Raw genomic sequence first — 22,450 nt, 5'->3', positions numbered from 1 at the left:
TACGTCGGGGAATCCCAAACAGCTGACACTGCGCAACCCGAAGTCCAGCGGACATTGGAGATGATATGTGGAAACAACATTAATGTTTATTCAACATGCAAAGAATATAGAAATGACAAGAGGAGGAGTTGGAGCGAAATTGCTGCCGCAGTTGATAAACCCGGTAACTTTTCAGCTGTTCTTCGTTAACGTGACATAAATAGGTTCTAATGATTTTCATTCAGTCAGGACTTTACGCTGACACTAGCCACATGCATTGCAGGTAGATTGTAGTAAAGCATTGATTAATGCCTGGTTTTTAAATTAGTTCACTGGACTTGTAGCCACTATTTTGTGCCCATTGTTGGACACCACACGGCAGGAACGAACCCGATCGAACCGTTATACCTAGGATTTCTGTCGGCTAATGTGTGATCTGTCAGGTTTTGAAAATGGGCCGACAGCTCTAAGATCGTGTCGTGTGTGCTGGACTTTACACTAAGTAAATGAGGAAGGGAGGGTCAGTGGAAAGCACCGGAGTTGAGCCTTTTTTCATTCGGTGTCATCAACAGAAAGAGAAAAAGGGCGGAAGAGACGATAGTGCCGATAATTGAAATGACGTCGATAGTTTTAATTTATCGTACGATTAATCGATTTATCGTTTATCGCGACAGGCCTAGGTGACACCAAGCTGGAGATTTTTGGTCTACATGCATATTATGTTGAGCAGAAAGCTGCAAAAAATCCACACAATAAATGAAAAAGGATGCTAGTATATTATATTCTGGAAGAAATCATGTTAGAGTCTGCAAATCAAATGAGACATGGTTCACCATCCAGCAGGATAAAGATGCTAGAATATACTTGTGGGCTTGACTGGCTTTAAGATGAGAAGATGAAGGATGAACAGACGCATCTTCTCATCTTAAGCGTAAGCTCTGTTTCCTTAAACCAGAGCTTTAAGGAAACAGTTTAAATTATAGCATATCCATGTGCTAGAATAGTCAGTCAAAGCCCAGGCCAATGTCCATTTGAGAATAAACAGGAAGAGCTGGAAATTGCTGTTAACAAATGTTCAATCCCATCAGACATAAGATTCTATTATTTTGAAAAGCACAATGCAAAGCTGGCTGAGATATGCCCAAAACACTTGCAGCTAAATATGGACATGAAAACAAACATGCATAATTATTTTAAGATTTTTATTTGTAAACAATTTTATAAACCATGCATTTTTCCATCCATTCATAAACATTCACCACTTTGTGTTGATTTGTACCATATAATGCCAATAAATTACATAAAATGCTGTCCTTTCTGTATCAAGGAGTGTGACCACTTTTAAAAGGCAATTCTAAAACAGTGAGACACTGATGCTCCACCTAGTCAAAATAAAAATACATTTTAATGACCTAGAGGTTAGCTTGTGGTTTCAAATAGTTCTTATTCTTCTAGAGATCTCTGCTGTTACCAACTTGTGTTAGTCAGACAACATGGTGAACAAATGAGACGAAAGGCAGCCAAACATGGTTAGGATGGTAATGACAAGAAGCAGAAAATCATTCAGTCACAGCTTATTCTCCTGCCTGACCTAAATTACTTTGGTATCAAAAATGTGTGAGTCTATGCAGGATTCACTAATTGTAGGATAATTTTGTGCAACAGGTGTTTAATTCCGCAACTACAGACAATTCTTCATGCATTCTTCATTCATATATTGTAAGAGCCAAATCCACAGGGTGAACTAAGGAGGATAACAAGCTCTGGTCTCACAGTTCTTTCCCCAAAAAGGCCACAGAACTGATCAAGTTTCAGCTCCTGTCTCTGCTTACCAGGGATGCTCAGTAACTCTACTGTCAAAGAGAAGAGACTGTTATCCCTTTCTAGCTTGACTCTAAGGTTTCAATGACGGGACTCTTCTGCATATAAAAGCACCTGATTCCAAAGGGAATTTTGCCTTGCACCCTATGTATGGGACGACTACACAGATGAATTTTTTTTTACTTGTCTCAACCATGAATATGTCAATGTAATCCATGTGTGTTGGTATGTAAGAAGGTTCATTACTCTTGAGATCAAAACATGTGACCTACATGCAAAACACTATTAATGAAGGAAGATTAACGTTGCACCTTCCTACAATGCTACAAAGGCTGTAGGGTACTTTGAATTGACACACAGTTTTGAGGTGGACAGACACTCTCCATCCAATCTTACTGATCTTGAGCTATTTTGCCAAGAAAAATGGGGAAAAAGTAAACAAATAACCTAAAAGCCATGCTTAGGAGGGACTGAATAAAAATGGACATATCACTTTTATTCCCTCTCACAATTATGCACTGCTTTGAGCTGGTATGGCACATAAGATTCCAATACAATGCCCTAAAGTCATTTAATCACTCACCGCAGTCTCCGCTAAGCATGTCAGGCTGGCACTGCATGAAGCACTTATAGGAGCCGATGGTGTTCTTGCAGGTCCAGGTACCACACAACAAACTTCCAAACTCTTTACACTCATCCTGGTCTGCAAGAACAAAAAAAGAACAATGTTTGTAGGAATCTCACAAAAAGGGTCTAAAATTAGCTACATTCACCCCACATGCAAACTTGTATTCCCTCCACTGCTCTAGTGCTTAAAATGTAATGTCTGTCCAATAGAAGTTGGCCAAGAGGCCTGTGGTGAAGCTGTCCTCAGTAAACGAAGCAGGCAACAAAAATGGCCAAAAACAATATTATTACAGCAACCGAAGAACTTGTGAAGGAGCAAAAGGGAGACGTTCCAGAGGGAAAAAACACCTCTTGCTCACAATGGGGTCATTCATGCTTTCCTCAAGGGAGTGGGAGTTCAGGACTCCAGCCACACAAACCTCTCAGCCTTGGGATCATAGAGGAAAGCCTCTAAGCCAGGCTTGGACACTTTCACTGGAACGAGGTCCTCATGTGCTATAGATAATCAATCATAGCCAACAGCACTACGCTTAAGCCCTAATGTAGCATGACGATCAAACGGCCAGCTCTGACACACTGGTTTACACATAGAGAGCAAAGTTCATGGCGGAGTTGGAGGTCAACAAACACCACGATGAGACCACCAGAACTGGACACCAACGCTGTTGGGCTTAAGCCCATCGTACCTTCACAGTCAGCTGAATCAGTGTTGTACTTGAAGCCGGGTTCGCACAAGCATAAGAAAGAACCATCAGTGTTCAGACACTCTCCTCGAATGCAGACATCATCTCTGCTGCACTCATCAACATCTATGATAGGAATAAAGGAAAAAAAAGGAAAACAATTATGAGAGATAACAGCAGGAAGGATGGACTGTGATAAAGTGTATCCGGAAAGTGTTCACATTGCTTCACTTTTTTCACATTTTGCTATATTACAGCCTTATTCCATGTTGCATTACATTAATCTCTTTGGTCAAAACACACAAACACCCTATTATGACATTGTCACAGACTTTGCTTAACACTTTGTTGCTCTCTGGCAGCAGATACAGCCTCAAGTGTTTTTGAATATGGTGCCAAAAGCTTAACAAAACTTGAGGCAGTTTATTCCATCCTTTTTTGCAGTTCTTCTCAAGATCCATCAGATGGATTCATATACAGTATAAACAATCATTATCAGGTCACTCCCTAAATGTTCAATCAGATTCAAATCTGGACTCTGGCTTGGCCACACCAAGACATTCATAGAGTGGTTCTGAAGCTGCTACTTTGAAATCTTGGTCATGTGCATCCTTGTCCATGCACCCCAGTCTGAGGTCAAGTGGACTCAGCAGCAGGTATTATTAGCTTGGTGATGAGCCATGTCTGGTTTTCTTTAAATATGATCAGACCAAGAGACTTTAGTTTCTCATGGTGTTAGAGTCCTTCAGCTGTCTTTTGGCAAACTCCAGATGGGCTGCCATGTGCATTTACTATGGACCAGCTTTTATCTAGTCAATCTACTACAGAGGCTGGATTGGTGGATTGCTGCAGAGATGGTTGTCCTTGTGGAAGGTTGTCCTCTGTCCACAGAGGAATGCTGGAACTATGCAGAATGACCATTGGGTTCTTAATCACGTACAACTAAGGCACTTCTTCCCTGATTGCTCAGTTTAGACAACCAGACAGCTCTAGGCAGAGTTTTCCATTTATAATACAAAGCTAATTGGGACTTTCAAAGCAGCAGAAATGTTTCTGTAGCCTTCTCCAAATTTGTGACTAAAGACATTTCTTTCTAAAAAAAATTGAAAAAAGTGAACCACTGTGAATGCTTTCTAGATTCACTTTACAGAGTTATGATCATTTGTCCTCAATAAAAACAAGAGGAACATCTCATTAGCTTCAAGAAATGACTGTCTAATCAAAAACGTTTGATGTACTGTTAATTTGAAAGTTAAAACAATTTAATCAAAGTATAGCCTCCGTATATAGAGCACCTGCTCTAACACTGCACAATGTGGCATCCCCCAAAAATCTATTTTAGTGTGTTTTTAGGGTCCTATCATTAGTTACTTTTCTGTTGCTAGAAGTTTCAAACATCCAATCCGAACTCTCATCCACCAATGAAAGGAATTTGGTTAGGATGTTCATAAAAATCCGGCCATATAGGTTCAAACCAAGAATAAATTACAAGATGCAGTGCCCCTGTCCACAATTAAATGAATTAAAGTTTGCCATGGACAGAGTGTGCTGAGCAAGAGCGAAGGGCTGCTTTAAAATTGACACCTTCAGCCTCAACGGAAATTGGCAGCTGCTCATAAAAGCAAGCCAAATGCATTCAGGGGAAAAGTTTATTGCTCAGACTTGAAAAACAATGAGCTATTTGGATAGTAAAACATGTGTTTGTACTTAATCTTAAGAACATTGTGCCAACTGTTGAGCATTTCTGTGGTGGCATCATACTAACAGTCTGTATTTCTGCCAGGAGTACAAGTGCATTAAGTTCAATTGAGCTACCCCGAAATACCTCCCCAAAACCAGCTGTTTAAATGCATCAATGAATACGGCATACACTTTGATGTTGAGTGTATGTAAACTTCTGATTGGCACTTTACAGGCTGAGAACAATTTTGTCATTTTGTTATCAATGAAAGATAAATGTCCTTCCTTACACAGTGCCAAAGATTATTCCCAGGGAGAGAGCAAGCGGGATTTGAACCAGTGACCTCTGTGTCTGGTGCCAACCTACTCTACCACTGCCGAGAGAACATTTCTCTCAGACTAAAAAAGAGTGGTACATACTTAAAGGGGCAATATTATGTGTTTTCCAGGCACATAGAATAACTTTATAGCACAACCAAGTAACTGCTTCATAGGAGAAAAAATCTAATGTTAGTACGTTTTTTTAACAAAATCACCCTTGGCCACGAAAGTGGCACCACTGAGAATTTCTATAAACTGAAAGTTACTTAAGTATTTTATCTGTGTTTTTTGGTGGTTGAATCAAAAATAGAAAATCAAGACTAAAAGGGGCAGTATTATGTATTTTCCAGGCACATCATGCCATTTTATAGCACAATCTGGTAACTATGTTCAGCTGTTATACAAACTTATTTAAACTTTGATATATTCATAAATATATCAAATATGACTTAAAAGGAATTAGACTTGGTAATTTAATGCCTTGAAATTGGGTCTCTATGTCTTTAATAAAGTCCTGCTCTTCAGGAAGAATCAAGAATTGATTCTTCAGGAAGTCATCACAACATCACCCCTCTATTATCCCTTTTTACCAGCGTTGCACTGAGAAGAGTCTCATATGATGATCTCAGCAGATGTGTGGTTTCACCAGGTGTTTGCTAATTGCTGCTGGCTAGTCTGAAGGAGCTGAATGGGGAAGTCGAGGGGGAGGAGTGCTCTGTGAAGCAAAAGTTCGGAAGCTTAGAAACTGCAACTCTGAGCAGGAGCTTCGTCCTCCAAGGCGCCGCTTGGTCCCCTCACATGTTTTGCACAGCTTAATAGTTGCCATGAGAGATTTAAGGATTTCTCAAACATACATGATCAAGCAACACTCCAGGTATGTTTTTGTTGAGGGAATAACATTATGTAAAGCTCACAAAAGTAAATTTTACATAATACTGCCCCTTTGGCTATAGATGGATGCCACATAATGACATATTGTGTAGGGCATTTGGGGTGAGAATAATGAATAGAGAGAATTAATCATCTGGATTAAATTTTTAAAATCTTAATGATTGGTATATTATGACTACAGAAATGAGAAGGTAAACATTTAAATCAGAAATAAAGACAATCAAATAAAATAGCCATTAAAACAAACATGCTGTAACTAAATGGGAATAGAGTTATTTATTTGGCTTCAAACTCTTCAAAAGTTTATGGCGCAACTTGCTAATCTGGATCAAGTTAAAATGGGTTTCAGTCTGTTGTCAGCTTTTTATTATACATTTTCCATTTTGGGACTAAGAATCATATTGGTATTGTATGCCAAAGCCCATCTTTCATTCAAATGACCTCACAAACCCTTGTCCTCCCCTCTTCTTCCCCCTGTAGGTTCATGTCAGAGGGGTCTGGCTTTCATTGTGTCAGCACTGTACACACCGTGGCAGACTGCAAGAAAATATACGACAACCGCTGATTTATAGGATAATTAGGCCCCAGTATTTGCTGTGGCAGCAAGCCAAAGTACCTGACACAGTCTAGGCAATTTGCTCAAAGTGTTTAGAGGATACCGAAACTGCTGTATGACGAACACTTTGGTAGAAAGATGTCTGCATTTTAGGACTAACTATAGATCTCCAATGTAAGTAAATCTTGCCAAATATCATGCTGGACCTCGCCTGTGTTTCTAGGGAGGTACATGCTTCAGGTCATGTCTGGATGTTGCAAGGCTAGATAATTTTACATTTAGTTAACTCCACTTCTTTCTTGCAAGACCCACCAAAAAAAATATTGATCCAATTCTAACATCCTGTCCATTAATTTCATGGTCTTTTTATAGCAAAAGCTTCAATTTGCTGAAAATTTATCTTCAGTTGACAATCAGACTCCATTTGTTTTCTATCTTATGACCAGTGGGTGACTGGGTGCGGCTGGAAAAACATTAAAACTGATGTCCAAATGGGGACAGTTGATGAAGCCATGGCCCATTACACTCAGCCTCTGCACCCAGAACTATTTGGTGAGAACAACCAGTCTGCACTTAATCAGAAAACACATGCAAGTTTGCATAATGCCTTTATGAACTATGCATACCTTCAAACATTTTGTCATAAAACAAACTTCAATGCATTTTATTGAGATTTTATGTGACGGATCAACACAAGGTAGAAGACAACAATAACTAAACTGCATGCCAGATACATTTTAGCTATGCACTTCAAGCATAGCTAAAATACTTTAAAAACCATGCATCATTGTCATTCCATTTCACAATTACGCACTAACATGTGCTGATCTCTCACATGAAATTCCACTGAAATCCATGAAGGGTTGTGGATACAATGTGAAATAATTAATCTTTAAGGTATACTTACTTTTAAAATGGAGCTGCATGTTAAAAACTGACTTAAGCTAAATCTGCTAAAAAATATAAAAATATTACCATCTCAGGCCATCTGTTAATCTGCCTCACCCTGTTACATAAAGCTAATACAATTTGAATGATGATGTCCCATTACCCTGGCAGCCAGGGCGTTCATCGGTGGTGGTAAATCCATCAGGACACATACATCTGTAGGAACCCTCCGTATTCAAACAGCTTCCTTCTCCACAAATTCCCGTTAAACACTCGTTGATGTCTGTCACAAACAAGCACAAATAGACTCACACAGCTGTGTCAACATGCCATCTTGTGAGAGAATTTAATCTCTCACATGAAATTCCACTGAAATCCATGAAGGGTTGTGGATACAATATGAAATAGTTAAGCTAAAGCTGCTAAAAATTATAAAAAATATTACCATCTCAGGGCATCTGTTAATCTGCCACACCCTATTACATAAAGCTAATAAAATTTGAATGATGAGGTCCCATTACCCCAGCAGCCAGGGGGTTTATCGGTGGTGGTAAATCCATCAGGACACATACATCTGTAGGAACCCTCCGTATTCAAACAGCTTCCTTCTCCACAAATTCCCGTTAAACACTCGTTGATGTCAGTCACAAACAAGCACAAATAGACTCACACAGCTGTGCCAACATACCACCTTGTGGTAACCCATGAGGAAGAACAAACCACTAATGGTATATGTCAAATGTATAAATACCTCTGCAAGATGTCCCTCCCGACTCCAGTCCAGGTGGGCACAAACAGACATAGGAGCCGATGGTGTTGATGCACTGGCCTCCCAGACACAGGCTTGCATCCTCACATTCATTTACCTCTGCATTTACATACACAGAGACATGGTCAATGCAACAATTACACAAGCTATGAATCATTTGGTCACACTACAAATCTGCTTTTTCGTGTTAGAGGAAGAACTTCCAGACCACAGAGAACAAATCATCCATCATTGTCTTCAGCAGCGTCTTACCAGAGGAGGGGTCACATGCAGTGTTGGAACAGATGACTGTGAAAATGACTTCATGGGAATCATAAATTTCAATGAATACAGTGAGACACTCCACTGTTTTGTACCTTCACACGAGAGGCCATTGGGCGCTACGCTGAAGCCTGGATCGCAGGGCATGCAGGAGAAGAAGCCCTCCGTATTAACACAGACACCTGCGAGGCAAACACCTGCAGTCTGGCACTCGTCAATATCTTAGAGAAAGTAAGAGAAGGAAGGGTTAGACATAGGTTATTATCAGAAGAAAATTCCCCAAAGAGTCTGGTTTTTGTCTTATCTCCTTAAAGAATATTACTGAAACATGTGACTCAGCTTGAAATGCTGCCATACAGTAAGCACAGTCTTCTTTATTAGATTGCACTGACAGTGGGTTTATGAAAAAGAGTGGACAGATGAGTATGTGGAATGGTCATTAAATTTGAAGTACCAAGTTATTACAGGTGACACATAATTACTAAAAGCACAGTCACCAGCTTGCTGATATGTGACCACTGGAGAGTCCCTGTAGAGAAACAGACTGTATTTCTTCAAAATAGTATGGACAATTGTTAAAGGGCAAATATCATTAGACTGTTTAGACATTAAAACCAACAAATAATGAATAAAATATAGATAAATCAAAATCTCAATGTGCCATGAACTTGAAGTGGCTTAGGATCAAACATAACCTACAGCCACATTACTGTATTGCAGTTCAACAAGTAATGCATGTGTTGATTAAAAAATGAGACTTCCACAACCTTCTGGTGACATAGTTGTTTCCTTCAGATTTTAAGCAATAATGCTGGTAAGAACTGGAGCAAAAATGACAACATCTATGTGATTGCTGCCAGAAACATAATGTTTCAAATGAGTTATTGTCTTACATGGGTATTCCAAGCTGTGTTTATTTACAGGCAGACTGAGCTTGTCACAGAGAGCTTTTTAATCTCTCTTTAGCATGCTGGTTTTTTAGGCATCTAAGCTACTGCATTCAGGAATTTCTCCAAACTTTGTCCACCTCATTAGATAAATTGCCAAACAAATCAACATTTCATAAACAAAATTTTGAGTTGGAAACATTTCTATTCCTCCTTTTGTCTTAAACTTTCCTGTATGCACTGATGAACTGTGTTCAGGCATTCCAAATTAAACATCTCTCGATTTTATTCATGGAAACAAAAGGACTGAAAAGAAAAACATGTAACAAATGATAGCATGTGCAAATTTGTCACTGAGATAGTTCTGCTAGCCTATAGCAGGGTACCTCAGAGCACTGCAACAAAAGAAGGAGGTGGTGGAATTCATGTTAAATTAAACCTTTAATATTTTCCATGGCACCAGACACATCCATTAAAATCCCATAAAAGACTCACTTGGACTTTGTTTAGTGAAATCATTTTTCTTGCAAAGACACATATCAGTGGGGGATCTTCCTCTCAGGCTACATCCACACTGTGGTATAAATGAGTAATTCGAGCGTGTTTGAACCTCATTTATATAATCATTCCTCTTTTCCTCCCAATGAAGTCATGACACATATAACCTCACAGGATTTGTCAGAGCTGCCATTGCACTGCATTGATCTTACAAATTATGTCAAGACAAATCACAGAGGGCTGTAAATATCTCTAATCATTTTCCATGACTGAAACCTGATTGTGTTGATTGTGTTTTACCTTCACAGGTGTGACTGTCTTCAGACAGTTGGAAACCAGCTCCACAGCTCCTGCAGGTGTAAAATCCTGGGGTGTTAACGCACAGTTGGCCAGGACACAAGTTACCCTCGGAGCACTCATCCACATCTGGAAACACATACACATCATAGGACAAGATGACCACCTTTGGCATCAATTAAATAAAGACTGCCAGTTGCAATCAATTATAACGTGTTTTTGTTTTTGAGCGGCACTATCTGCAAGACATTTGCCTTACATCATCTTGCTCTATTTGAGGTTTAGTCCACTGAGCAAAGATCAGAGGAGTAACGCCAAATGATGAAAAAGTCCGGTCTCCAGCAATGATGTTATGTTTGAGAGTTACTGATTTAAAATGATGGTATTTTGGCACCTTCTTGTCATACCTGATGCTTCTTAAACATAACCTAAATCAGGTCCCAAAATAGGAACAAATTTTGACAAAGTTGTCCTTTGCTGAAATCTAGAGGAATGTTTCAATAAAAACAGCAGAAGCAAACAATAACAACTCCAGCTCTACCTTCACATTTTTGTCCATCATCAGAAACTGTGAAACCAGGTTGACAGGTGACACACGTGAACGAACCCTTCGTGTTCGTACATTTTCCCTGGGGACAGGTGGTTGCCATTGCACACTCATCGATATCTGTTGTGAGACAATTCACACATTTAAAATGTCTAAAACATAGAAGAGAAAAATCAAATTTATGTTGTTTTTGATGCATATTAAATGAAAAGAGAGAGTCACGTAGTGGATGGATTTATGGGTAGATGGATTCCTGTGTTAAAATGGACTAGTCAAAGCCTAGATATAAATCCAGTTGGGACATGTGGCAGGGCCTGGAAACTCATATTACTATGAACACTCTTTATCCAATGTGACTGAGCTTCAGTTAGTTTGCAAAGGTAAATTGCCAAACTTTTCAGTTTATAGATGCTCAAACTCCATAACACCAGAGGACATGCAGATATTATTGCAGGATTTTGATTCTACAAAGTATTGATTCAGAAGGCCTAAAATCAAACACTCATTGTTTCAGATTTTTATTTGTAAAAAAATATTGTCAAGCATGTAGCGTTTTACTTCCACTTCACAAATATGCACCACTTAGTATTGATCTATCACATAAAATACCAACAAAATAGACATAGAGTTAATGTTGGTATAATCAGAACCTTTTCTATGGATATGAATACATTTTGTCTTCAGAGCTGAGAAGAATATAATTAGGAACGCATGAAGGAATATAAACTTTTTCACCGCCAAGATTAGCTCTGTAATCAAGAGTACATTACACAGAAGTAATTTTTTAACAAGAATTGTTAAATAAACCAACCTTGACAAAGTTCCCCATCAAAAGACACTTGATACCCTGCAGGGCAGTTCTCACATGTATAAGACCCTTCTGAGTTTAGACAGATCCCATTGGAACAGGTAGACAGGTACTGGCACTCATCGATATCTGAGGAGGAGACATGAGACATGCATTCATGCATACAGTGAGACTGAATAATATCTGTAGTAAAACCAGTTGAATAGCAAAAAACATTTAAGATTACACAGTGAACAGATGGACTGAGAAAAGCTCTAACAATCTCCAGCTTTTCACTGAGAGAAAAGCTGGAGATTGGACTTACCTTCACACCTCTGCCTGTCCTCAGACACTTGATAGCCAGCTTTGCATTGAGTGCAAATGAAGGATCCCTGTGTGTTGGCACACACCCCTTCAAAGCAAACGCCTCCCTGTGCACACTCATCAATGTCTGGAGACGGAAAGAATGAATTCCCAAGTAAGCCAATATATCATCAAAACACTGCAGTGTTCCTCCAACACTGCAAATTAGTGTAAATCATTAGGCGGCTATTTCTTTACCTTCACATCTCAGCCCATTAGTGGATGGTCCAAACCCAGGCCTGCAGTTCTGGCAACTGTAGGAACCTGCTGTGTTGATACAAATCCCCACTGGGCACGCTGTACCACTCGCACACTCGTTGACGTCTAGAGAAAAGTAATAATGTGCAGGCATTACGTTGCTGCTAGCATAGCTTCACTAGGAGAGGCTCATACATCGTTGATTTACACTCAATAGCTCCAAAAGATTTCTAACAGACCTTCACACGACTTGCTGTCTGAGGAGACTTGGTAACCAAGGTTACAGGTGCACTTGTGGGTGCCGTCCAGATTGACGCAGCGGCCATGGAGACAGATCCCCGGAAGCATGCATTCATCCACATCTGGAGGAAAAATACAGACGAGGGAAATAGGAGTTCTTCAGAAAACAGCTGCAAACTATTTTGTAGCACTTTTATAAGCCTACAGTGGTGCCTGAAGGCTTCTGTAGTAGCACTGTCACAGAGCTCCAACTTAGAGGTTTAAATACCTCCTGACAGACAGTTACCTTGGCAAAAATTGTTTGATGAGAGCATGTAGCCGTGGAAACAGTTGCATGTATAGGAGCCCTCTGTGTTGACACACCGACCACGACCGCACATGGTTTGGTTCAAGCATTCATTGATATCTGAGAAACAGAGAATTATGTGTACTTAATAAATGGATGAATGGGTGAATCTCACCAGAACTACACATTGTGATTCAAGTGTCAATTCCCAAACTAACAAAACAAACATGTAAACAGATTTGTTTTAAACTGTTTTGATTTTTTTCAAGAGACTATGAACCACCAGTGTTATTGCTCAGTAAAACACATGAGATTAACTCATAAATACACTCACATTTATTAAATAATTAATTGACTGTGATTATCCACATTGTTTGGTTCAGTTTTAGTTATTACACACTACCTATAAAACCTATAAAATCAAGAAATCATATTAAGAAAGCTAGAAGATCACAAAATGCACCATCATGTATGTGCATTATGGCGCATGATGCATTGCAGGAATAAAAGAACAAATGAAAAACAAAGTCATTAACATCTCTTAGTCTGGAAATGGTTACAAAGTCATTTGTAAAGCTTTGGGACTCCAATTAACCACAGTGAAAACTATTGTCTACAAATAGAGAAAGCATGGAGCAATGATGAACATTCCTAGGAATGGCTAACCAATCAGAATTACTCCAAGAGTGAATCAACTTTTCCAGGAGACCAACAAACCCAAGAAAAGCATCTAAAGTGCTGTTGAGTTCAACAAGAACACAAAGGCTGTTTTTTTTTTCTTCCAGAAAATACTTTTTAATGATCTCTAAGACTTATGGGAAAATATTCTGTAATATGAGGAGACAAACTTGGAACACAGCAATTCAGAAGAAAGAACTTCATACTGACAGCCAAAAATGGTGGTGGTAGCATAATGATCTGGGGCTGTTTTCCTGCTTCAAAACCACTCTGCCAGTAAATCCTGCTTAAGAATGTTAGGTTGCCTAGGCAAGGCCTAGGCTTACACCTGATCAAGAAGACGTGGTATTACCTTAAACATACTCCTACATGGATAAGCAATTCCTCAAAGAAGAGTGGGCCAGAATTTCTTGCTAGTTCTGAAAGACTTACTGCTAGTTTTTGCAAACCCTTAACAGCTGTTGTTACTGCCAGGTCGGAATGCATAATTTGGGTTTCCATCAACTGAAACAGGTCTGTCCAGGATTTTATAAAGATTTATTTTCAAAAGACGTTTGTGGATGGTTCAAGAGGAAAAGGGAAACAATAAAAACATAACTACCCTGCAGAATAACTGCAAGCTGCACTCATTTAATTACATCAACACACCGACCTCATTATAAGAACCTTTTACGATTGTACCACTTCAGAAAATGCATCTGTGTAACACCTTAATGTTGTAAACATATTATTTAATAGCAATATTTATCAAGTGTCAAATGATGCATTTTTTGGATTAGATTAGGCTATGCTGAGCTAGAGAAAGGTCCAAAGAGGAAGACAAATAAAGTAATTTTCCAGAAAAAAGGGAAGGAAGGATGTTCCTGAGATCTGATACAGATCCTGAAATGCAATGAAGACAACATAAAAGAGTCACAAAGCTGGTATTGTTGTCCCAACCACAGGCAGTGCCAGACGTCTGTCATTGTGGCCCACCATTTTTCCCTGCAATCAGCATCAAGCATTACTCAGACCTCCCCGATAAGCCCCGACAAGGGAAGGGAGCTGTTTTCTCTATCACACCAACAATTAGGCTTATCCTCGATTCGGCCAATTGGGCCTAAACTGCTGCTTTGTGCTGTCGTCAATTGACTGAAGCAAATACTGGAAACTGGGCACTGAGGTTGGCTGGTTTATGTGACTCCCACAGGCTTAGACATGTACTAAAGGACCTGTTCGCACTGTCCCTGTCAATGTTCAGAGTTAAAATATTTACACTTAACTAGGCCTGTCACAATAAATGATAATGTTGTTATTTTGAGACCATTTTAAAGCAATATAATGGTAATGACATAACAATGAAAGAACACATTCCTAAAGATCAATAAATTTTAAATGCTAATAAACACTTAACCCTGGATCTGAAAAACATTTTAAATATCCAAAATAAAGAAACAAAACGAGAGAAACAAGTAAAATGAATTCCAAAGTCTCTGTAAACAAAATTGGCCTTCAAAAAAAGAGCTAGTTGAGACCAATGCACCAGACTGAAGACCAGTTTTAGCAGAAAGAGAGAAAAGAGAAAACCAATAAATAGTCATGCAAATGGATATTATTGAGCTCATTTTAATTTATCATGTAATTAACTGATTCATTGTTTATTGCAACCAATAACTGATTCATTGGTTATGATGGTTATAGATCATAACCATGATCTATAGATTCCCTATCAATTACAATATACAGCGACTGAAAATATATTCAAACTTTTGAACAGTTTCTTCTTTTTCTTGTTATATTACAACTACAAACTTCAGTGTGTTTGATATAGGTCAACAAAAATCAAGACTTAATAGTCAAGTTGACTCAAAACAGTTTATGGTTCTCAGGTTTTTCTTACAAATATAAATCTGGAATTTGTGGTTTCAATATTTATTTTGCTCTGCCACACTTGATTAAAATAGAGTACAAACAATTACCATCAAAAGTGACCTAAACAGAGTAACTTGAGTTCACCAGTGTATAATTTAATCTCATGATGAATACAAATTTCTGTTAAGACTCAGATTTGTTGGGAAAAAATCATCTCATAGATGCTCACCTTAAAATCTGTCTGAACTGTTTTGCGAAATCGAAGAGTGTATGTAACGAATGTAACAAATGTAATGTAATAAAGGAACTACATGTGCTTTATGGGACTAGATATGCATAATTCCTTGCACAAAATGAATACTGTTAATAAACTGACATAATAAAACAGCTTAGGTGTTGTTTTCGTTGGACATAAGAGGTTCATTAGATTTTAAATATGAGCAACATTTACTGATAAATCCATGAAGAGGACTAGTTTTTACCTTTCACATTTTCCAACATTGATATATTTTAATGATTTTCATATTCTATATTTTTTTCTATATTTTCATATTTCTGGAATATAGTTGGAGCTTAGGTTTCCAAGCAAATTAGAGGTCATCCGGAGGGGAATGGATATGTAACGCCAGTCAGGCTGTTATGTAATAAGGCCACTTTCAGGTTGGAAGCTCTAAGCGTGTTAGTTTTAAGTAAACATGCTCCATGTGTAGTCTGGCGTTCATTTCTAATCCCTGGTAGGAGCCTTAAACCAGATCGCAGACAGCATCATGAGTGAGAGGGAAAGTTTGTTTACGTGCCATGACCTCTGTGCAGTAGGGAACTGACCTCCTGGCCCACTCGTATATCTCCTGTGACTACTCGCTTCTCTCACCTACCCCGACGGCAGTAATAAAGCACCACTTGCCCCTACTGGGCTTCACATTTACACTGGTCAAAGCTCTCCAACAATAATACGCTGTTTATTTAAGGTTCTGGCCAAGAGAAAATATTTGGACTCTCCCAAATTGAAGTACTATAAACAATCTTTTTATGGAACTGGTGATACGAAAAGGATCAGCAATAACATGCTGAATGAGTTTAAACAATAAGAGGAATATGCAGAGGCTAGGAGGATACATGGAATCACTAAATGAGCTAGGAAAGTGGGGGATTGCGATCAGTCTGTGCAATATAACCATCAGTCACTATGGTTTCAGGCTGTTATATGAGCTCAGGAATGTTCCACACAGGACTGAAAATATCCAATATAAACTCAGTTGACGCATAAGATTTAATTTAATTTCAAATTTTCATGCACGTCTGTAGTGAGAGCATCCCTCTGAGCAATAAGCCACAAAGCTGCAAATTCAATTCCGCTAGCGCTACTTGGTCAACTGTAGTGCATTGTAGGCCTTGTAATGCATTGCATTACAAGGAGTCGAGAGGTTTTTAAGTTCTTTTTCGCTTTGTCAATGCCCACAAAAAGCAAGAGTTACGTCATCGTAAACTAACATGGAAAGGAATTACTGCACCAGAAGGAAACCCAATTTATTTCCACAAAGCAGTTTGAAATGCCCTGAGGAACCTGGAGAGAGGGGGTTGGTGGTGGTCCTGCTGGTTTGATGGGGTGTTAGGTTGCCTTACCTACACATCTCCCACCAATGGGCCTGAAGCCCCGGCCACAGGTCTGGCACTGGAAGGAGCCAAGAGTGTTGACGCAGATGCCGTTGGGACAGGAGCTGTGATCTCTGCACTCATCTACGTCTGCTCAGGGAAAGAACGAAAACATTGTTCGATTTAGCTGTTACTACAACAAACTTCCTCAAACAATGCGCACATCAATGGAAGAAAGCGGTAGTAAGGTCAGAAAGGCAAATAAGTACACACATAATCCCCCAGAAACGGAGGGAGCTGAATGGTTCTCCTGGCTTTGAGCAGAGGAAAATACAAAATGTGTTTTGCTGGACAAATAGGATTTGCTTGTGTTGACGAATGAACTTGACTTTGGATGCGTGAGTTTGTGCTGATCCATGAAAATCACCTTCACAAAGGCCTCGCCCTGATTTGGAGTAGCCGTCATTGCATTCGCAGGTGAAAGATCCCTCAGTGTTGACGCACTGGCCGTTCTGGCACTTGTTGGGCATGCTGCACTCGTTGATGTCTGCCAAATCAAGGAAAGCGGAAAAGAAAGTGGCTTTCATGTTCCAAGGAATTCATTATGAGAGGATGTTTTTAAAATGAACAGTGCTGACAGAAAAATTGAAGTGGGAGTTAACAGCTGACTTGGGAAGGATGACTGGAAGCCTTGTATGTAACACTGTAGACTGGACTGTGTCTCACCTTGACAGAATTTCCTGTTCTGGGTGATCACCTGGCTGTAGCCTCTGTGGCACTGACATGTGTAGGAGCCATAGCTGTTTATGCAGTGACCCTTACCCTCACATGGGTCCATTTCACACTCATTCACATCTACGAAGAGAAAAAGTGAAGAGTTCATTAGATTGCAGTGGGAAGCAGTGAACACATTGAAGCCCTGTAACTGGAGTGCTTCAACAATGAATCCAAGGCTGCAGACAAGCCCTTTGTCAGATAAATTATCAATATCTCATTTGGCTGTTGACAGGCATCATGAAACGGATCACCATAAACAAACAAATTCCTTTCATTTTTGACGTGCTTGCATTCTCAAGGCTTCTAAAAATCACGACTGTTTTGTATAAGTTATTCACATTATAATGACGGCAGACAAAGCCAACAAGGTTTTATGCTGGTAAACATCAAACCTTTTAAATCCTACCCAGCCCCATTTATAGTTGAATGGAAACGTTACTTTATTTCGGTAATTCAATTCAAAAAGTTAAGCTCATGTATCATTTAGATTCATGACAGAAATAGTTATGTATTTTAAGTTTTTATTTCTGCAAATTTTCATGATTATGGGAAATGAAACTTAAAATCCAGTTTCTCAGAAAATTAGATTATTACAGAGGAGTAATAAAAAAAATTTTAAAGGCTTTTTTATTATTGGAAACAATCATGCTGATTTCACAGTTGTCCAGTCAAAAGTTATTGGCGCACCAACAAAGATCATTCCTTAACAAGCTGGTTTTTCACAGAGTGCTGTATCCAAGAAAGTTGGGTGGAAGGAAAAGGAGTGCTAGAACAAATGTGAGCAAGCAATACACATAACCACTGCTTTGAAAGAATTTAAAATAAAACTGCATATTGGGGGACTGTGGTTTTTATGAAACCACAGTCCTTTACCACAGGTAAAGATACCTTTCAGCAGGTATCTTTAATACCTGCTTAAAGATTATTTTCAAAAGGTACTTTTAACCTGAGCAACAAGCTTCATCAGAATTAATTTATTGACTATGACTGGATATCACTCTGTGCTGTGAAGCTGTAATAACTGAGTAACATATCCAAATATTCAGATCTATAGCGATGTAGCCGTACCTCTCTCTTTGTTACTCACCAATGCAACTGTTCTGCAATGCATTGAGCTTGAACCCTGGATCACAGTCGCAAGTGTATCCATTCTGCACAGGAACACATTTTCCATGCCCACATATATTTGGTGAAGTAGCACACTTTTTAATGCCTATGAAAAAAAACAAAAGATGTACATGGCCGTTACCCAGAAAACAGACAAGAACATTTCTGAACTGACATTAATGGAGCTGTAAAAAATTAAGAAGTGCATTCCAGAAACACATGCTGTGCTCTGCAGGTTACTATTTTGCTATTTTATAGATGGAGTCTTGGATGAGAGGAATGGTTTTACAAAAGTATAACGTTCTAACAGGTGGTGTGAAGCTTTTACAAAGATTTAAGAACAAAGAAACATGCACAAGCGAGCCTGACATTAGCTTCATTCTTGACTTTTTTCATCCAAAATGAGCAAGATGAAACCAAGACGTGACTTGATTCCTGGCAGAGGAGAGGAGCACTATCTCTGCATGACATCGGTAATTCTTCTTACTCCTGTAATCGGTCTGTCGATCACAATTTTTCTTCAGCCAAACAAACTTCTTCCCGCTTTCTTGTCTCTTCCTCCTCCACTTTTTATAAATTTGGCCTCTGTCTGCTCGTGATGACAGACCCTTCCAAGAGGCACAATCTCTCTCGATTTCTTGCTCCCCTACCCTCTGTGAAGCACATCAGCTCAAAGCCAACTTGGATCTGAAATACGGGTAAAATAAAGCTCTCTCCGGCTTTACTTTGGGTAAGCTTACAAAAATGCCTTATAAGATGTCCCGCTGTCTGCCAGCTGTTGACATAAAACATAAAAAATGAAGAATTGGGCTCTTTTTTAAAATGGTAGCACTGCACCCTTCCTCCCATCAGCATATTTAGATTTAAGATGTATGTACTGTTGTAAGACAGAGCTTATTTTTTTTTACTGCTTTCTGTATTTTTTTTACTTCATGTCTTACCAGTGACGGAAACTCCAGGGCTTGTTTCCTTTAAATCTGGCCTTATGTTGAAATCAGGGGAGTCTGGAGAGCTCTCTACAAAAAATAATGAGGAGAGTCATAAGGTTGTACAACATAACTATAACTGGATACCATTGTTTAATAAATGTAGAAAATATCTACAAGATCATTCTTGCATCGCAACATAAATTAATAAAGTAATAGCTTTACTGAAAGAGAAATAACTGATAAGATATCAAATTAGGCTGACATTTTGTCTTAATTGCATCCACCATTACAAGATTTCTGTGACCTTACATCATCCATATTTTATCAGCATAATGATTCTTAAAAAGAAAATTATGAAGCTGCATTATAAAATCAAACTAGAAATTAGAGGCAATATTTTCACATTTTACAACATTTACATTTTTACAGAAAAGATTGTATTGTCTGCTGCAGCTTCCTGTCTGAAAGTAGACATTCTGGTGTTAGCATAGCTTAATTATCAAGTTGTATCAGACAAAGAATAGATAAGCTGCTGTTAAGTTATATTATACCAGAGCATTGATAGGCTTACGTTACGATTAGTCAAAGCATCAACAAGTTAGATGAAAACAGACAGGACACATTAATGTTAGCTTTGTGTTATTACCAAGAAGACATATACAGCAAACAAGCAAGTAAAAGTCTAGAATTTCACTTACTATGCATGAAAAGCAGTAAGTTGTGACTTCACAACAAAAAGCCGGAGTTGATATGGTTGTTTCAGCACAAATTATTTTTTAGCAAGCCATATCAAAACAGAATACATATTCTAACCCTACCATAACCTAATTATCCAGAAAAGCAGACATGTTAGTATTAACATACTTGAATTATCAACAACTCCAGAGCGAACATGCTAGTGTTAGTACTGACTGGTTATCAACAAGTCACATCAAAAAAGAGAGTAAATATGTAAGTATTAGTAAAGTTAAATTAGCATCAGGTCATGTCAAAACAGAAAGTACAAATAATATTTTGACAGCCTTATTATCAACAACTTATATCAAAAAAGTACAAAGATGAAGCAAGACTAAGAAAGTCTTAGCTTCACATTTAATCTTTTTTGCATTAAAATGTCATCAATAGCAAAATCTGAGTTGATTACTAATAGATCTATGTGTCAAGTCAGATATATATTGTTAGACATGTGAGGTTGTCCTAATAAATGTATCCTTATTGGAAAGCAGAAAATTAGTATCTGCTTTTCTATAAAGAAATGCAGATACTAAAGTCTCCAGCACATCAAGAAGGCCTGACACAATCACAATATTAACATAAATCAGAACAGTGTGGTGTTAATATGAAAGACTAAGCCAAGAAAAGTGTTTAGTAGGAATAATTAAGAAAAAAATACATAAATTTGGTGCCAAAACAATGAACAACTTATTGCGTGAGAGGCAATCTAATTAATCCCCAAAACAATGCTTATTAGGTACATGAGCAATAGGACTTTACGATATAATCTTCCAGCATTGATTCATGCAATACATCAGTGTGAGCCATGTCTTAAGGTTTACTACTGTATATGATATGTACCTTTAGTATAAAGTGTTACTTCCTGTCTCTTACAATATCAAGTTGTTACTCATTTCTTGACAGCAAAAAAATTTACATATTATTTTTAACGTATAAAAACAATAAACTAAAATGAATCAAGATGACGCATTCTATTTAGGCAAACTCCAGACTAATGTCAATGTTTTCACTGGCGTGGAGGCAAAGACTGAGACTGCCACTGCTGAGCAGGGGAAATTTATAGCAAGCACATAACATGTCTGCACCTGACTCAAATACTAAATCAAACCAGCCTGAAAGCCTGAAAAAACAGCTTGGTTTGGTTTCACCAATATGTTGGAGTGATTAAAATGAAAAAGGGGAAAGAAATACCTGGATAATTTGGTGTTGAGTCCGTCACAACAGGCGGCTAGAAAACAAACACATATAAAAAGTTGAAGACAACTGAGTGTGTTCAAATTCATGCCTGTCTCTGCTAAGCTGGTGTGTCTGTAGCAACCAAAATGTGGTCCGAATATCTTACATAATCATAACAAGCTTACACAGCATATGCATATTGTCCTCAGAAAAGCATTTCAAAACTATATGCCAGAGGGTTGAAAGAGAGGAAAAAATTACCGGCATCAGAATTTCCAGATCTGCAAAAAATAAAAAAATAGACAAAGAAAGAAAAACAGGTTTATCAGTCTCAAACAGGAACATTCCTGAATGTCTAATTATTGTTTAAAACACATTAACAACATGCAAAGTATCTAGTAAAAGCAGGCATAAACGTAAATATTTTCATTTTGTCTTGTTACAACTATAAACTTTATTGTTTTTGTTTGGTTTATATGTAACAGACCAAAACAGCAGCATTGTATAATAGTTAAGTATTTGAAACATCCTGAAAATATGTATCATTTTCCTTCCACTTCACTTTTACACACAACTTTTGTTGGTCTGGCTCATAAAACTCCAATAAAATACAATGGAGTTTATGGTTACGAAGTGAAAAGGTTGAAGAGGTATCAGTGACTGCATATTTTCTGTTCCAAGCCCTAAAACAAAGTCTGATTTGAGCAATACTTCAGTTAAAGAAATGCAAACACAGTTCGGGACGGGAAAATCCTTGATAAATAGGACAAATATCTGAATATTTATAGAACTGTGTGCTGAAATAAATAAAAAAAATCTTGATGCTGCCAATAAAACTAACTCTCTAGTATTCAGCCAAGAAGATATATTCACGGAAAATCCAGAGGAAATAGATGTTTGGTCCATAATATTTGTGAGGTGCTGTGAAACCCATATGGGTTTCATCTTAATGGATGGGGAAAAATAAAAACAATTTCAAAAAATGTTCTGGGTTGTATAAAAAAAATTTACGTGGGAAAATCAAA

At 38.2% G+C, this 22,450-nt stretch overlaps 1 protein-coding gene across 3 annotated transcripts in view; it reads right to left on the bottom strand.

Moving 5' to 3' along the window:
• ltbp2 (latent transforming growth factor beta binding protein 2) overlaps positions 1-22,450 on the bottom strand; it is a 105,126-nt gene that overhangs the window by 14,159 nt on the left and 68,517 nt on the right. For 2 of the 3 annotated variants that reach the window (XM_023352519.1, XM_023352518.1), the window contains exons 13-32: positions 21,687-21,706; positions 21,441-21,477; positions 19,527-19,601; positions 18,566-18,691; positions 17,428-17,556; positions 17,129-17,248; positions 16,732-16,851; positions 12,580-12,699; positions 12,293-12,415; positions 12,054-12,179; positions 11,818-11,943; positions 11,517-11,642; positions 10,700-10,825; positions 10,162-10,287; positions 8,572-8,697; positions 8,198-8,314; positions 7,968-8,087; positions 7,610-7,729; positions 3,114-3,236; positions 2,384-2,503 (exon numbers count right to left, since the gene is read on the bottom strand). In XM_023352519.1, the coding sequence (XP_023208287.1) occupies positions 2,384-2,503; positions 3,114-3,236; positions 7,610-7,729; positions 7,968-8,087; positions 8,198-8,314; positions 8,572-8,697; positions 10,162-10,287; positions 10,700-10,825; positions 11,517-11,642; positions 11,818-11,943; positions 12,054-12,179; positions 12,293-12,415; positions 12,580-12,699; positions 16,732-16,851; positions 17,129-17,248; positions 17,428-17,556; positions 18,566-18,691; positions 19,527-19,601; positions 21,441-21,477; positions 21,687-21,706 (2,226 nt within the window). The remainder of the gene's footprint in view (positions 1-2,383; positions 2,504-3,113; positions 3,237-7,609; positions 7,730-7,967; positions 8,088-8,197; positions 8,315-8,571; positions 8,698-10,161; positions 10,288-10,699; positions 10,826-11,516; positions 11,643-11,817; positions 11,944-12,053; positions 12,180-12,292; positions 12,416-12,579; positions 12,700-16,731; positions 16,852-17,128; positions 17,249-17,427; positions 17,557-18,565; positions 18,692-19,526; positions 19,602-21,440; positions 21,478-21,686; positions 21,707-22,450) is intronic. The other variant, XM_023352520.1, reaches the window with a different exon arrangement.

Source organism: Xiphophorus maculatus, chromosome 19 (assembly GCF_002775205.1).
Source record: "Xiphophorus maculatus strain JP 163 A chromosome 19, X_maculatus-5.0-male, whole genome shotgun sequence".
Lineage (NCBI taxonomy): Eukaryota > Metazoa > Chordata > Actinopteri > Cyprinodontiformes > Poeciliidae > Xiphophorus > Xiphophorus maculatus.
The sequence above is the reverse complement of the archived record's forward strand: the minus strand, read 5'-3'. Positions and strand labels throughout refer to the sequence as shown.